At 45.4% G+C, this 17,956-nt stretch overlaps 1 protein-coding gene across 2 annotated transcripts in view; it reads right to left on the reverse strand.

Annotated features, from left to right (window-relative positions):
* Nucleotides 1-251: 251 nt before the first annotated feature.
* Nucleotides 252-17,956, reverse strand: part of SDK1 (sidekick cell adhesion molecule 1) — a 413,144-nt gene continuing 395,439 nt past the window's right edge. For both annotated transcript variants that reach the window (XM_050905714.1, XM_050905715.1), the window contains 5 exons: nucleotides 12,687-12,851; nucleotides 9,948-10,085; nucleotides 7,860-7,980; nucleotides 7,511-7,640; nucleotides 252-717 (listed from right to left, as the gene is read on the reverse strand). In XM_050905714.1, coding sequence (XP_050761671.1) covers nucleotides 445-717; nucleotides 7,511-7,640; nucleotides 7,860-7,980; nucleotides 9,948-10,085; nucleotides 12,687-12,851 — 827 coding nt within the window. In that variant the 3' untranslated portion in view covers nucleotides 252-444. The remainder of the gene's footprint in view (nucleotides 718-7,510; nucleotides 7,641-7,859; nucleotides 7,981-9,947; nucleotides 10,086-12,686; nucleotides 12,852-17,956) is intronic.

Raw genomic sequence — 17,956 nt, forward strand, 5'->3', positions numbered from 1 at the left:
TTTATGTTTTCTCTTCAAATCACATCACAAAGTCACTCATTGCATCTAGGGAATTCACCTCCTTGTTTGGGAACAGGGGAACAGAAGGAAGGGAGAGAAAGAAAGAGGGAAGAGAAGGGCATGGGAGCTGCTTCCTGAAGCAGTGTTACAAAAAGCGGTTAAAAAACCCCTACTATTCACAAGTGGTTAAAATCATCACTTTTCAGAATTCCTTTTTTTTTTCTTTTTTTTTTAAACAAAGGTTCAGCTAGTTCAGCTCCATATTTTTAGAGTTGATTGTCTTCAGAAAAAAAAAAAACAACCCAGCCTCATCCGTGTCCCCATCCGTTTCTACCCTGATAGAGAAGTTACCCACAGTTCACCGCACCGGTCACACACACACAGTCACTGCGACGGGTCCCCCCACGTGCCGCCGGCGGTTCGACTGTATCCTCCAGCCCCATCTCAGACGAAGGAGGAGAACCCTGTCACTGGAGTCCGGGAGCTGGGCGCGGGCTGTCCCGTTGGGGTGTACACCCCTCCTGAGCTCTGTGTCGTGATCACAGTCTGGAAATAGGGTTCTGTCTCGCTGGCGGCACACTCCTCGTATCTATAGGATGCTGGGTGCTTCACTCCTTTCTGCTGCCGCTTCCATGAGTTGTAGTACGTGGGGTCGCTCATGTAATGGTTCACAAAGGAGTGCTTTGGCAACTCATCTTCATAATCCGAGTCAGTGGCCTGGAGCATCAGGGGGAAAAAAAAAAACCAAACAAAAAAATCAGCCATTAGCATCTATGATTTAGCCTGTTCCACTCAAAGAAATTAGAGACAAGTTTAATACCACCAGCTGACAAAAGCTGTAATTGTAGAGTAGGATGGTTTGCAGTCCAAAGTGTAATACATGCTGGACTGTAGAAAAGCACTGTGCTGTGGTTTAGCCAGGCTTTGCTGCTGGAAGGAGAGTCCCCCAACGAATGCTGGTGATAAGAGATGCAGAGAAACCCCTTATAATTGACTGCAGAACGATGCAGCAGGAGCTAGGAGTTCCTGTTTTGACAGAAGATGCAGGGAAGTGTAGAGACGGCATAGGGAAACCAACAGCTTTCAATCACATAATTGACACGACTGCAATTACAATTGCCATTGAGAGTATCGCTTCTTCTGATGCAAGCACAGAAAGAATGTCTTCCCTGCAAACACACTGAAGTTAGCCAGACGTGCTGCTGTTTGTGGTGGTCAGTCCAGGCCACCTGCATAGTACTCTGAGTTTGGCTTGCAAGCTCCATTAAGTATTGAAAATTAGTTATATCACTGAAAGGGAATTAAGCAAAATCACAGTTTTTTTCAGGCAAACAACTCTATCTGTATGTTCCAGCTGATTATTGGTGGTACAACAAGGCGCACCACCAGCGGCGGCAGAAGAAACAGAACGCAAAATCTGGAAAAGAAGAACTGCCAGGCAGGAGGGATTGCTCTCTTGGGACAGCTCAGGCACAGCCCTGTGTTCCGAGTGGATCTTACCCCTGAAACATTTATGCACGGTGGCTGGATAGCTTCAAAGCTCATATCAATATCGAGCGGGAGCTCTATTGAGATGTAACCAGATAAGCTTTGTGCATCTGCCCCTCCTCTGAAGTACTACTGCTGTGATACAGCTGGAGGAATCACAGAGGGCTCGTACATCTCCTCCGAGCACAGAGACCACGGCAAAGCCTTGCCCACGGTATCCAAGCGCACATTTTCCTTCTGTTCGCGCTAATGTTCCCACCAATAACAGCCACATCCCATACAGCATACAAGCATTTACCCAGTCATTTCCATATCTCATGCCTTCTCTCAAAATCTCTGGTTTGAGCATGCAAAAGCTTTTATTCCTTTTTTTTCCCCTCTTGATAATCTACATAGCTGATTCTAAAGGCAATTAAATATCAAAGTAGTAGCTGCCTAAGACATACAAGAGAGAGACGGGTAAGTGCAGCTCGTAACTGTTAGTTGCTGCAATTAGTTTCAAAAGGTTGCTATCGTTCTGATCTATGACACCACACAGTGTACACACATCCTTCTTGATCCTGCCTGCCACACAACTAGTCTCTCCTACTCTAAAGCTCCTTTTTAATGGTCTCTGAAGAACAATCCTCAAATGCCTTGCGAACCATCGTTTGAAAAGGGCACCGCATCCATCATCCCACTTCTTTGCTTAGATAGCTGCTTCGATACTATTTCGTACCCATTTTCCAGCACAGGGAGTGATGGACGGGGCTGAGAAATTTTTCCCAGAGTTTTCCAAAAATCTGAGCAAAGCAGCTCTTTGCAGCTTTGCAAAATTTCCCTTCCACTCTTACCCATGCTTTGGCTCTTTCGGAATTATGTACTGTTTGATTATTTTAAGAATGCAAAGCTTCAGGTGCCTTGACACGTAATTAATATTACAACAAAACCCTACCAGCATTTAATAATTATTCCAGAAGGAACTCAGTAAGTCTATCTCCTAGAAAAACGCTCCTTTGCACCAGCTGCCAGCCTCGGGAAGCCAACACCCGGCTCCCTCCAAAGACCTTCCTGAACAGGTGGTTTTTGCGGCATGCCTGGAATATCCCCACATTTGGACCACTTCACAGCCAGTGGGTGCAGAGAGCAGCTCCGGAGTCTTGGCACCGCTGCAGGGAACATCCTGCCAGCACTGCCCTGTCTATTTTTGTAAGGGGCTCCAACAAGAGTGCCTCTGATGACTGCAGATGTGGCAGCACGGCAGAGTGTGGCAGCAATAGCTCAGGCAGGCTGGTCCTCAGCTGCAGACGCAACCAACTTTACCTGCAGACCAAAAGATCCCCAAACCCTGGTTTTCTCTGCTCTTATCAAGAATCAAGGTGTTGCACTTTGCACCCACCTACATCTCGAAACATTATGTTGCAGCTCCACAGTCTAACATTAAGGTAAAAAGTACCTGGGAAGCTGAGGGATGATGTGGGCATCCAGAGGAAAAGTCTCTACAAACTGAGCAGAGGCAGGGGGTTACGGATCACTCACCAGAAGCAGCACCTGAAGGTGTGAACTCCTCTAGCTATCGTGGATGTGCTCCCTCCATCAAAGACACAACTCTACCACTGCCCTTGCCACATCTTCTGACTCCTTTCCCAATCCAGCAACACTCTTACTGACTCGAACATGCTCAGCCACCCCCCAAAGAAACAAGCCCCTGCTGAAAAGATGGATCACAGCTGAGTTGAGGTGTCATAAGCATAAGGAGAAAAAAGCCCACAAACTTCTAGTGGCTCCTTACTGGTCTTCCTGATGTCCCCACAGACATATAGAAACAGAGAGACAACTAAAAGGCTGGAAGGTCTAAGAAGAAATGCTGAGAAGAAGTTGTATCCAGAAGACTGATACATGACTTCATAGGTATAATAATCGTGATGCAGCCACTTGATTTCTGTCCATCGCTAGCAGAAAAATACTCACTTACAAAACCAATATAATTTCTGTACCTAAGCCAAGTTCTTTCGAGATTGCCAGAAGTCAACATAATAAAGAGGAGAAATACTGGGAACACTTTCAGATGGGCTGCTGCCATCTGAAATACGGTGTCACTTGGACTTGCCGTGAACAGAAAGAAGGAATTTAAAACAATACCACCTGCTGATAATCTGTCCTCTAATTAGTCCATTATACCAACTGAAAGAGAACACTGATTCGGTGTACGTAAGGCCACTGCCTTTCAGAAGCGACTTTCATGAAACATATGTAGCTGCACTAACTTCAGCCTTTCACCATCATTAGCACTGATGCTGGAAAGGATAACCTACTTGTTAGTGTTGATACAACCTGTTTTCTTTGTGTTTCCTTCAGAAGAGGCAGAAACTGACTATTCCATCCATGTTTCTAAAGTATCTTCTAAGGTCTGCTCCGAACAAGGTACTAATAACCACCCTTACCAGCAAGGAATTCTCTAAGTTGCCATCCCACATCCCTCACTGCCCTGAGGAAAATCAAGGAGTAGCAAGATAAACCTGTTTTGCATGACAATACAGACAGCTTATACTAGAGGATTACTTTTTAGTGGTTTTTAAACTATTGAGTAAATAGAAATGCTGCAGGGCTTTTTGCTTTGTTTTCTGTTTTCTCCCTTCCGTGCGACTGTGGCTTTGTTACCTTGGAAACCTCCATAGGCTGGGGCGTGATTGGGTGTGCAGTGACATTACAGACTGTCAACCAAAGGTGCATGGATGCCTATGAAACAACAAATACAGAAAATAAGAGGCTATTTAAGTATTTTATTGATAGCACGAAATGCACAAGTGCTGTTCAGAGGCAAGTCAGCGACCACGGTTGGCTAGCTTAGTCCATGTGAAATTTGAAAATAGTTCCAATTATCTTTTTTTTTTTTTAAAGTGACTGCATAAGAAACAACTTTATTGGATTATTTCTAAAAATGTAGATGGGAGCAGTTTGTTTTGGTTGACACAAAAGGAATATGCTGTAAGAGACAAGGTAACCTAATATGCAAAAAGATTTCTCCGGACATGGGAACCCTTGCTTATTTAATGTGTCACCTGCAGCTGGTTTCCACATGGTGCCGAATTTGTCAAAATCATTGGAGAACTTTATTGGAAACAAGTTAAACCATATTCCCTATTAAGTGTTAAGTGGAAATTTATAATATCTTCCTACAGAGCTGAGAAAGCAAAAGTCAGTCAGACTGCAGAGAGCAGCTGGGAAGACCAGAGCATCGCCAGCATTCAGCACTGACTGATAATGTGTGCAATCTGTGAGAATATTATCGCCTGAAAACTGGTTTTGGAAGACCAGAAGGACATGTGAGAACAAACAAACAAACACCATCCTCCCCTCCCCTCCTGTACAACTGCTCTTCCATGGCTGGATGACACTGCAGATATATCATCAAATTTCTGTACATGGTGAACACCAAATTCCTTCAGACTATCTGTCGAGAGCCTCATCCGCTTGACTCATTATCTAAAAGCCTATTATTATTAATCATTTAGAAATTACACTCTTAGCACTCTTTTGCTCCATACCTGCCAATTAAACTACCTTAACCTCATTAACAGTACTGGTGCTTGCCTTTCATGACATGGAGTAAGTTAACCACTTGATTTATGAATGTTAAGAGTACTGCCTGGTCTGCTTGATTTTCTCTTTGTTTCTCTCTTGCTCTCCTCATCAGAAGGGAGCTCGGAGGAAGGCTCCCAGGCAGCTGTGCTGTAAGTGCAGTCAGTCAGCCCGAGCGTTTCTCGCAGACTTCTTCATGTTCAGTAAACCCCATGAGACTTGAAGGCAGTGAGCTTCCTTCTTTTCCATATAAAATCTTGACACCTCAGGCAACAGGGGTAAGACTAAGCAACAAGATGGCATGTGGGTTGAAAGCAAAAGCACAGGTTTTGGCCCTGCCTGCCCTTATGTGCATCACATTAAGTGGAATTTGAGATCCATGAAAAGATGTGTTAAGAGAAAAACAGCATCAGGACCCCCTTTGCTGCAGAGGACCAAACCTGTGTAGAACTCTTACATAAAAAGATATCTTTAACTCTTCATGTAATGAGAAACATTTCTGCCTGCTAAGAGAGATGGAAATTCTGAAATTCTTGAAAAACAGAGCTTTTCTGTTAAGATCTCCTTTGAGAACAGAAGCAAAAAGAACAGAAAAGATAAACAGGAAGAGCTAATACGTACACGAATACTTGAAAAGAGAGTGGTCAAACATCTATACCCACCTCTGCCCCAACCCACCCTCACCTCCTGTCTGTACCAGCTAATGTAAACAGCATTTTCAGGCTGATGAAAAGGCAGCATCTCCTATTGCTACCTCTACTGGGAGCATATTAACATTTCATGCCTAAAAGCACTCCCCACCACAAAAAAACCCAAGCATCAAAGACATTATACAGAAGGGCTGCATATCTAAGCCCCAAGGAAAAACAGGAGGCACATTTTGTTCACATACTCACATGCACACACAGATTCACAAAAACACTAGAATCTCAACTGAGACCCTCAGGCTCGACTGCAATACACAGTAAACAAATAATATTAATAATAGCCTGAGAAAAAGAAACAAAAATCACTTTCTTCTATGTTGTACAAACAGTGCATATAGAAGGCAGTAATGACGACCTGCAAGGAGACTTTTGCGCATTACCAGGAAATACCACACGGGGCACTGAAATTAATGTCAAAAGGCGCCAGTGCTAAATTCATGATCGTGCTCGGCAAACTGTTTTAATGACAGGTTTAATGCTGGGTTGTTACAGTGACATGACCAAAGCACTATGGGTTTAATCTAGAGGGTAACGCTTGTGCATTGCATAGACAGCAGCTTGAGCTACACCAAGGAAAGCTGCCTGCACGACGGGTTGGCCACAGGGCAGCACAAAGCAGCAGGCTGTCCGTGGTAATTAACAGGAGGTGAGAGCTAGGTAGCCAGGAAAAGCAGCTGTAGCTGCAGGTGCAGAAATGCTACAGATGAAAACTGTCATCTTCTTTCACTGCTTGCTGCTCTTGATTTATTCTTGCTAGAAGGGTCAAGTTTGGAGTGCTTTGGCCCACTGCTCGCTTCTTGCGCTGTCAGTTCAGATTTGTCAGGATCTCAGCTGACAACACATGATTTTAGAGACAGATTTACCTTTCTGGATATCCCTTGAAGTCTGTCTGTTCACCCCTGGCCACCGTTGGACTTTTACAGGCCACAAGCACTTTCTCTCTTCTTAAAGGGGATATAAGACACAAGATGGAGCACTGCCAGATGGATAACGCCAGCATACACCCACCTTCCTTGGAGAACAGAGTCTAAAGGCAACCCGAGCAGAAGGCTCCTCTTGAGTTAGACTAAGGCTGCAGGCTAGGGTGTTCAGAAACCTGAATACTGGGCTCTCACAGCCACGGCCATGTGCTCCCTGGCAGGTTACTCATTCCCCACTTACTCCCTCTGTAACAGAGGCAGCAGTTACCACCGCTCAAGACCACTCTTCCGCATCTTGGTGTTTGCTGTAGCTGTCTAAAAAAGGCACTGTGAAAACTTCAAACCACATCCCATACTTCAGTCACTGCAACATTCCAAAGTGTGTCCCACCTTCAACCTCATCCAGACAGTAGCTGCAGCCAGCTGGTTATTTTGCAGCATATATAAGTTTTCCCAAAAGTGCTCCAAGTTTGCAGCCCACAGGCAGAAGGGGATGTGCCACCCCTTCCAGAGATCAGCACACACTGGCTGACTGATTGCACTTGTCTTTCCACATTAACACTGGAAAACTGTGAATATCTGCCAAGGCCAGGTCTGGAATCTGCCCTGGCTGGGTCCTGCTTGTCATTCTTTCCTTTGACAATTTAATTTTAAGATGTGATGCGAACAGCCTGGTGAACTGGACATTTTAAAGTCCCCAAGACAGACAAACAGTGACAACACAGTATAATGCAGGTATGGGATTGGGACTTCAAAGACTTGCCAGGATTCAGCGGGGAAATGAATGCCTGCAGTGACTGGGCAACACTTGACAAGGCAAAGGGAAAACCTTACCTCCGACTCTGACACTTCTAAGGGCTTCTCGTTCAGGCCCAAGCCCTCGGTCAGCACAGCTCCGTTGTACTTGTTGCAGATATCCTCATCAGAGTAGTGCAGCCCCCCTGGGCTTGGGCGAGGAGGAGACCTAGGAAACATAAAGGGTGAGTGTATGGGATGTTGTAATTTCTCTGAAATGACACAATTAAATCATGCTTAGAAGCCAGAATCACCGCCTGGGGCAGTGACTTGGGCATTAAAGTCCTCCCTAGATCCTCCAGACAAGTCTCTCCCCTTTGCCAATTTAACAGTTGCTTGAAGCTAGATAAAAGCCTTCTCCAAGAGCGTGGTGTTCCCAGCTTCTTACCTGGTTCCATTCTTCTTTGAGAAGGTGCTCTTGATGTTCAGGTGTCTGCTGTTGAGCTCCAGAGCAGTGAAGCCTCCGTTATCCAGGGTGACCGACTCTTCCACATTGGAGATGGTTTTACCTGGAGCCAGGCAATGAAAGATTCAGCTGAGACAAAGGCACTTTTCCCTCAAATACAACTGTAGGAGCTAACATTTCCTTCTTTGTGTTTTATGATATCATTAATTATTTGAAAATCTCTCTACCTTTCTTACTGGCAAATGAGAACAATCAGAGTGAAGGAGAGGATCTTATCAGGAGTGTGAATGGGCAGAAGGAGCCAAAAGAGGGGAAAGGAGGAGTCATGGATGGATGCATTTCATTCGGAGGTATCTAAAATAGCATAGATGAACTGTGCTCCAAAAGTGCTTATTCTTGTCTTTTGACTAGAAATAGAAACTAAGTGACTAATTCAGGTGGCCACTGAAGATGTCCTAAATCAGGTGCTGCGAATCCCATTCATGCTGACTGAAGCAAAGCAAGAGAAAGTAAAACTAGGAAAGGCAGAAAAAGAGGAAAAGGAGAAAAAAAAAAAGGCAGGAAAGAAAGCAAGAGAAAGGGTAAGTGGATAGCAAATGGGAGAAAGATGTCAGAGCTGTAGTGAGGATAAGATACAGATGTGAGAAATCACTGGACAATGTAAGGCGGGGAAAAGGACAGGGGACTGGCAGAAGAGGGAAGATATGGCAAAGTATATTATTTCTTGTGATCAAATATAGCAAGAGCTTATTCTCTCCCATGCTCATTCTTTGTAATCCCAAAGGTGTGAGCTCAGCTCATGTCCTGAGCAGAAAGACCGGTTGCATATTGCCACTTTGCAGCAGGCAGGTACTTTATCCTCGGCTTCAATTTCAGTGCTACATTAAGACTCGGTGTGAACACTGATATCTGACAGCACGGGTCAGACCTGTCTTTTCATGTCTGTCCCCCAAACACAGAGCAAAACGAAGAAGATGAGAGATTTCCTATGAGCTATGCATACAAATATGTAATAGTATTAACTTGGTAAAATGCCACAGTATTCATACATCTTATATCTCATGGGACTGAAATCTGATTTTCTAACACTTGTTAGAAGTGAATTATAAAGAAAGAAAAGATCTTCACTTTGGGACTGAATTACTAAATACTGCCTGGAAGACTCCTTCATTACATTAATCCCTAAGAACAGGTAGTGCAAAGACCTATCTACCTGATCCTACTCATTAATGTGCCTTTTTTGGCACCTCCTGGCATCAGAGCAATTTCTTGCTGGAGGTGGAGGAGGCTATGTGAACAACCCTTCCAGCACTTTATCATGTAAGGAGAAGAAAAGGTAAAAACAATATTCGGAGCTCAAGAACTAGGCATTTTGAAAGGGGACTATTTTATCATTCCTAGTTACAGAGCAGGTAACTCCTGTTACCTTTCAGAAAGGAGACTGGTAAAAATCGTAACTAAAGGAAAATTCAAAGCTTGTTGCTCATTATGCATTAGAGTCTTAACAGGTTCAGATAACCAAGACACACCCTAGCTGCTTGGCCCCCAGTCCAGCAACTGCAGCTTGGCTTATGGAATGAACGTGAGATGCAGGGAACTCTATTGAATATAAAGGAGTTGTGATATAGTCCTCACACATACAGACCTAGAATATTTGCATCGGGTACAGCCATGGAAAAGCGGAATCTTTCTACTTCTCCCCATCTATCAGGGAATGATGACAAAGCTAAATGAAGTCTCAGCTCCTTCCTTTTTTGTGGTCTTCTGCCAAGCATTTGGCCCAGACTCCTTGGCTTTTGTTACAGTCCCTGGGACTTCCAGATGCTGCCCTATCCAAGCCCATGGCTGGTTAGCATCCAAAACCTGGTAAGATCAGGCACTCTTTGCCCAGTACGGCTATGGTCAAAAGGCATTTCTACCAAACCAGACAGCAAAAAGATCCAGGTCTTCTGCCAAACAAAATACCTATCAAGAGAGTCCATGCTGATGAAATTAGGGGTGCAAAGGGAAGACATTTCTATTTCCCACAGCTCTTGAGAGTGTGTGCACAGCACGGAGCCGATGTCTTACCTGTGCCGCAGTTCTTGTACTTCTTGCTCTGGCCATGCAGGACCAATGCAAACACCACCAGGAGGATGAGGATCAGACTTGAGAGAGCCATCACCAGCAGAAACCACCACTCCTCGTAGAAAGGGGCTTCTGTTTGTGCTGAAAGAACGAAAAACAAATAACAATGCCTCTTTATGCTCCTTCAAAATTTTCTCCTCTTCCCTACAGTGAACGATGCATCTGTAATAGTGTTCAGGAGAAAGAGATGTTCAATGGAGGTAAGTCTACTCTGCAGTCAGACTTTCAAGGGGCTTGCTGACACATCTAAGATGGCAAAGAGAACAGGAGCATATCATGGCTCCAACATCTCCGCAAGCATTTTTCACACACCCAGAGCAGTGCTCCAGAATCCCTTAGCTAAGAAGTTATCACCAAGTGAAGAGAGGGAGGTTTCTTCCCACAGCTCCGCACACCTACATTTCTTGACTACTGTGGTATGCTTAGTACTCCCTGGGTCAAAGGAACCACTAATACATCTGTCATGAGCCATGATTATTCCACTTTTTAAGAGGCTTGCCTCGCCAAAACGCTGCTCAGTGGCTCTTTGAAAAATACAGCTAGTGCCAGGGAACAAAGTACACTTGGTTCAGTGTCTTTCAGTACCTCCATTAACTCCAATTTCCAACATTCACTGCTACTCTATATCGTTTCCCCATCAGCTTAACCAAGCCTGATGTGCAGCACATGGGTATCAATTCAGTTGCTTGGATTTTGTGCGATCTCAAGTCATTTCACTCCATTTGACCTCAACTGGAGACGCAAAATGATACTAACTTCCCCTTTCTAGAGTTATCTTGCCAGTCTTCATTTAAAGTAATAAGTATTGTTATTTTCTTGCGGTGATATTCTCTTTGCCAGCATCTCTCAGCTTTGTGAAAAAATGCTGCCGCTGGAGCACAAGCCAGCAGTTGTATATGATTTCCCTGTAGTCCATAAGGTAGAAGAACACCTGGTAGGAATGGGCGATGCCAGGAGACCAACTTCAACCCCTCACTCACTGAACCCAGGCACTCTCTTTCCCCAACTGCTCTGAGCCCTGGATCTAAACACAAGTCTGTTGTAAGCCTGGTGATATGAGCTCAGATTTGTTCCAGATCACTGGGTATTCTGCAGCAGTGAAAAGTAGCCACAATCTTTCTTTGCTAGGAGGCCAGTCCAGGCCAATAAAGTCCTAAAGGCAAACTGCACAAGCCATGCTGGGCTGAGCAGATTCAGTGCAATTTATACCTCCCTGTGCTAGCTGAAGTGGCCAGCCTAAAATGCTTTATACTTTTATGACTGTGAATCTCAACGGAAACCTCTTACTTTCATGCAGCAATTTGAGATGAACACTGAAGCATCAAAAGGAGGTGAATTAAATAGTTCTGTTCAAGTGGAGAACTTACAAACAAGTAGTTTATTTATAAAAAGCATCACAAGGAGATGCATGCCCAGCTTCAGAGGAATAACGTCTTCCAGGAAAGGAAAGACTGACATGATTACTGACCCTTTACATTGTGTTAAAGCCTCTGTGAAACCACAGATAGGAAAAACACTGACTCTTGGTGTTTGAAGTGGGTTGTCTATGCCCTTGTCCTGAAGAAGAAAAGCAAGGGTAGCACTCACACTGAAATCCATCGGCAGCTCTCACAGGCTAAGTGGTTAATTGTGTAAGGACAAACGCAGCCGTGATGGCGATAGCAGCATTTCCTACTCCTGCCTGCTGGGTAACTGTTGAATGGTGTTTATGCTTTTCACTGGAGGAGCAAAGAGATAAAAGCCACTCCAGATACTGGAGCATTGCCAGGTTCTCAAGATTCTCCAGAATTTTGAATCACAAAGACGCTTTATCGGGTTCTTTTATTCCTCTTGTCTGTCTTTGCTGACATAGCAAGGATGAAACCTATTGCTCAAAAGCAACCTGGAGTACAGCTGTCTCTGCAAGGGCAAGAGGAGACCCGAGCAGAGCTTTCACAAGGGCAAGCTCTCCCACTTCACAACAGGCCATTGAACTCGAGCTGCCCAGACGTGGCAAGCTGAGGGGAATTTGCTTTTTTCGAGGTATTGAAGTTCCTTCAGAAAACCAGAGTGCCGGGCTGCTCAAAGGGATTTTGGAAGCGTGTTTAGGCCATAGCCCTGTTTACTGGGAATAAGCACAAGAGAGCAGGGAGGGTGGGAAGAGCCCGAGAGCATCACCAACGAGCTGTTCTGATGAAGGGGGACTGGAGGCATCACACTGTACTGGAACTGCCAGCGCAGAGGATATCAGGAATAATTCTGTGAAACTACACTTTTATATTTTTGAGAGCTAAATACAAAATAACACACAAAATGTTTATCAGAGAACCCTGGGAAAAAAGGAAGCAGAGCAAACAAAACAACAGACTAGGAAAGGAGAAAAAGCAAACAAATTGTAGACTGGGTAAATTAGTCTTAGGGCAAGAGATCTTACATATAAACACTCATGAAATTCCTGAGAAGGTTCTTTGTCAAACTTAAAAATGGCACACACACATTTTTCCTCTTGAGAGTAAAGCATGTTGTAACAACAAGCCTTGATTCACCACTATATTACTCTGATTTTATCCTAAAACAAGTGAAAAGAAGCTGCCCTTAATTATTTGTTGCAACTAGAGAATCTGGCTTGGTTTTTTTCCCCTCTTCCCCCCCAATCCCAAGAAATTCCATTGGAGAAGATATTAAAAAAAAATCCATGATTACCTGATACTGCCACAGAGGGAACGCTTGGTTCTCCATAGCCAAATTCATTGACAGCCACCACCCGAAATTCATAGGTCACACCCTGTTTGAGTTTGTCCAGGCCGACTGTGTAGGAGGTAGCACTGCGAGGGATGTCCTTCACAAACATATCCCACAGTCCTTCATCTAGGAAAGCAGCAAGGAGAGAAATGGCATGAACTGTGCGACTTGGCACTTCCTTCTGCTCATTGAAAAAAACTGTCATTAATTGTGTGTTTCCACCACAGGCAGTGGACGTGCTTACCTGAAGGCTGCTCAGTGATACACAGAAATGTCAGAATGCCCTGCAAGACCCCATCTGTAAAGGCATTTATTCATGATGGGTCTTATAATAGCCCAGACAGAAGAGGTCTCCTCTAAAATCTGCAGCAGCACCCACAGTGACCTGAGCTGGCCAGAGCAGCTGCCAGCCATCTGGGTCCCTCCTGATCAGGTAAAGTCACCGCATCAGCATGCCTGTTATTTGACAGAGCAAGTAAACGCAAAGCAACCTGCTACGATAATGAGTCCTAATCGCACAGGTCTTGCCTGCTTTTTACATTGCAAAACTGACTTCGCTATCGAAGTGCGTAGGCTAGGCTTTGCAAACTAATGTAAGATTTGGGTCTTGGCAGGAAGTACTGTGGCCTTGCATGAACTGGTGCCTGGTGGACTGGTGTCACTGGAGTGCTGCTTGCTTCACAATATCAATAGTGATATGTCCTTCGCATGTGCTGGCCCGCAGCATGGCACAGCCCGCAGAGCAAGACAGTTGGCACTGCACTTCTGCGCCATGCATTTTTAAACAGGAATGAGTTTTTGTTTGTATTATAAATCTCTCGAAGTTGTTAGAAACGCAACGCCATTCTGATGAGAGTGTTTCAGTAGGGTTATCTCGGTTCTCAACAGCCGTACTGACACTGATCCTGATGCGCATCCTGACCAGGCACCGTTCTGGTCCCTGATCCAACCCGTAATCTTCTATTCACTTGACTACAATGGAAAGAACTTTCAACAAGATGGATGCTGTTACCAGTAAGAACAAAACCAACTGTAATTAAAAAAGTCAGTCAATAATTTTGAGTGCAGGAATCAAACATTAATCTAAACAGACTGCTTTTCAGTAACAATTGGTGCCCAGCACTTTCGCTGACAAAATAGCGTTCCTGTCTACGCATGGGGCCAAACTCTCAGCTAGCTTAAGCCAGCATAGCTCTTATAGATCTGACCTCACAAGTATCCCATTGGGCTTTTACTTTTAGTTATCAAAGCTGTTCAAGCAATGTCTATTTTTCTCTGCATGTCCCACAGCAATGGGAATACGATGATAACCTCTGTATAGATACGACTCCAGCGCAGGAGCTGCCTGCTTTGAAAGAAAGTCCTCTGCACTGTGAGATTTGAGCATCAGCATGACTTCTGTAGCTTGAGGTGTTATCAAGGTAACAATAAAGCAGGAGCCAGCAGCGCTACCCTCAGCGACTTGTTCCGCTGCTGCAATGTAAGGCAGGAATCTGTTCTCATTTCCTTTGCATTTACCTGAGTGTAAACTAATTGGAGTCACCACAGCGATTCCAGAATTGTGCTGGTGTAACAGAGCAAAATTTGGCCCTTAGCCTACTTCTGTGCAACAGGGAATAGCAGCAAAGATGGATTGATTAACACTGCAGGTGCATTTCCATGTGAATATTTTAACTTTGGCATCAGTAAATATTGGCTCAGTAATTTGTACCGTGCTGCACGTCTAGCAACACACACAATGACTAACAACCCCCAAACTACATCTTTTCTGATCATGAGGACTGGCAGTCTCAGTGGATGCAAAAAGCAGGCTGAAATGTTATTGTTCCAGCTACATTTGAGAAATACCAAAGAATAATAAAAATAGGTAATTTTTCTGTCATGCTTAAAATTCAGACCGATACATTACTCACCCGCATGATCAGAGTATAATGAAGTTATCATAATGTACCATTGTTATGTATTAGTTGGCTATTACAATGGCTATAAAACAAGAGATAAAATATTGACTTCCCTTTTACAGGGCAATAGAAGGCTAGATTATTTCTACCACGTAAACTTACAATGTAATAAAAAGGGAGCTTGGGATTTAGTTTCTCTGAAGAGGGTGGAGCGAGGGATGCATTTTCCAAGTCAGATTGTTGCAACCACCAATACCAGGAAGATGCATCTCAGACTATATAATATTGCCATAATTGCTAGAATTGCGTGAGCTTCCATAAACACATTTGTAAACAGCAATAAGAGAATTTGAGCCCATTGTGAATTGTCTGAAAAGCAATTTGTTTGCATTGAAAGCCACTTAAATGGGGGAAGAAAAGGCAACAATAAAAATGAATGTTCAACACTCATTGCAACAAACACAACTGTTCACACATGCACTTCCTCACTCATTTTCTCAAACCTATCAGGGTGCACAGTGGAGAATATCCAACAGACCAAGAAGTGTAAATTTAACCACTCTGTAAAGCTTGTAGTAAGCTGGGAAAACTACCCTTGAGAAGTCAACGTTGCTGTGTTGGGTTTGCGTGCCGGGGAAGGGCTACAGGGGTGGCTCCTGTGAGAAGCTGCTAGAAGCTTCTCCGGCTCCAAGTCGGACCCGCCGCTGGCCAAGGCCGAGCCCGTCAGCGATGGCGGTAGCGCCTCTGGGATAGCATATTTAAGAAGGGGGAAAAGACTGCTGAAAAACCTGCAGCGGAGAGAGGAGTGGGTTGTGAGAGAAACAACCATGCAGACCCCAAGGTCAGTGAAGAAGGAGAGGGAGGAGGTACGCCGGAGCAGAGATTCCCCCGCAGCCCGTGGTGAGATGGCAGGCTGTCCCCTGCAGCCCATGGAGGTTAATGGTGGAGCAGAGATTCCCCTGCAGCCCGTGGTGAGAGGGCAGGCTGTCCCGCTGCAGCCCATGGAGGTTAACGGCGGAGCAGAGATTCCCCTGCAGTCCGTGGAGGACCCCACACCGGAGCAGGTGGCTGGGCCCGGAGAAGGCCGTGACTCCGTGGGAAGCCCCACGCTGGAGCAGTTTGTGGAGGACTGCAGTGCGTGGAAAGGACTCGCGTTGGAGAAGCTCGTGGAGGGCTGAGCTCCGTGGGAGGGACCCCACGCTGGAGCAGGGGAAGAGTGTGAGGAGTCCTCCCCCTGAGGAGGAAGGAGCGGCAGAAACAACGTGTGACGAACTGACCGCAACCCCCATTCCCCGTCCCCCTGCGCTGCTTGGGGGGGAGGAGGTCAAGGGATCGGGAGCAAAGCTGAGCCCAGGAAGAAGGGCGGGGGGGGAGAAGGTGTGTTTTTAAGATATGATTCTATTATCCTACTCATTATCCTACTCTGATTTGATTGGTAACAAATTAAATTGATTTCTTTTTCCCCAAGTCGAGTCTGTTTTGCCTGTGACCATAACTGGTGAGTGATCCCTGCCTGTCCTTGTCTCGACTCACGAGCCTTTCGTTATATTTTCTCCTCCCCATCCCACTGCAGGGGAGGAATGAGCGAGCGGCCGCGTGGGGCTTTGTTGCCGGCTGGGCCTAAACCACAACAGTCGCATTTCCACCTCTCTGTCCCCTTGGCTATGGTGGTGATGGTGTGGGGCAGCAAAGGCTGCTGGTGGATGTTTCTTCAGAGAGATTCCTGTCTCACAGGGACTCAGAGATGCTCCAGCTGGTGGCCATATCTTCTCTGGCACACCCCCCTTTCATTCATTGGAAGAATCTTTGCCCAAACTTTTTTTTCTGGAGTAGGAAACAGGGCTTGGCCAAGATGGGACCCAGCATGTGATCCTTGGGCAGCTACAGTGGTCAGAAGTCTGCACGGCAGCAGCCTGGAAAGGGGGACATCCTTATGTCTCCCCACTGATGACCCTAAGTCAATGCTATGCACAGGACAGTCTGTGGCTTCCCAAGCCCTGGCCAACAAGGGTTTTAATCTCAGAGCCTCAACTAATTTATCTTCTCTCTATCTGGAATATCCAGGCCCCTCTTTGTAGGCAGAGATCGCAATCAGATGTATCCAAACTAAAAAAGCATTTTATTTCAGTGGTGAACTTTGAGATTAAATATTGAACACACACTGGTGAATTCATTCACTGCATCTCTTCCCCCATCCCTCAAAACTAGGTTTGCTCTAAAAGTTAGAAGTTCAGCTGAAAGAGAATTCATTAGAAGGTCACTTGTGATAGCAAAGATTGGCCTTTAAGTTCAGTAGAAAATCATTCATATACTGTACACAGTATTTTCCACTCAGTTTAGGGAGGAAAGATGCACATGCTGTGGTTAGGATATCAACTGGGTATTAAGTCATAGAAACCATCAAGAAAAGCAAAGTTTGCAACACCAGACTCCTGCAAAGAGGTGCAAGGCTCAGCCAGCCCCAGCCCGCTCCCAGGTAATGCCTGAGAGAGGCAGCACAGCTGGCAGCAGGGATGCACGTGTACTGCTCGCAAATGCTTTTCCTTCAATAACGTCTGTCCCTTTCTTCATTTCATATTGCCTTTCACTGGGCACTTGGCTTCTTAAAAAAGGCCTAAATGTCTGATGGAAAAGGGAGGGCTCCTCAAAAAAATTAATTTTTCTTTGCTTCCTGTTCCTATAAACCCTTCACGAGACCCTGCCCCAACCTGATTTCCTGCTGACGTGAGATTTGATCTTTATCCCCCAGCTTTGACTTCTCCATCCAATTTGGGAGTGAGGGACGTGCATGGGGAGAAGATCTGAATGACAGGGGAAGGTAAAACCACCTTTGACCTAACATGATGTCCAGCCTGCCATGGCCGCCCTCCCGGCCAGGCGCCGGCCATCCCGTGTCAGCGAGGAGCAGCACTGCAGGCTGCAGCCATACACAGCACCCACAGGCCAGCCTGGCTTCACAGGCAATTAATTGGTGTCTCCACGCTGAATAAAACTGTCAGTTGGTAACGAAGGCTCCCGGCTCTGCTAACTCAGGCCACTAACAAACAACTGCCGTGCCGCGGCTGGGGAGATGGAAAGCTGTCAGTTATTTGGGTCTTAAACACCAGCCTTCCCCTCTTGGAGTCAGAGGAGAGCCGTGCTGTAAAACTTTCTCCTAATTATACATTAGGAGGTTTATGAGGGGAGAAGCTGCTGAGAGTGAAGGACCAGCTGAACGCGAGTAGTGTTCCTCCTACAGAGGACAAAATTGAAATGTGGATGTATTTGTCAGAGGCAAAGGGCTGGATTATCATGCAAACTAGTGAAAGGACAAGAATGGGAAATGAAGGC

The sequence above is a fragment of the Gymnogyps californianus genome, chromosome 15 (assembly GCF_018139145.2).
Source record: "Gymnogyps californianus isolate 813 chromosome 15, ASM1813914v2, whole genome shotgun sequence".
NCBI lineage: Eukaryota > Metazoa > Chordata > Aves > Accipitriformes > Cathartidae > Gymnogyps > Gymnogyps californianus.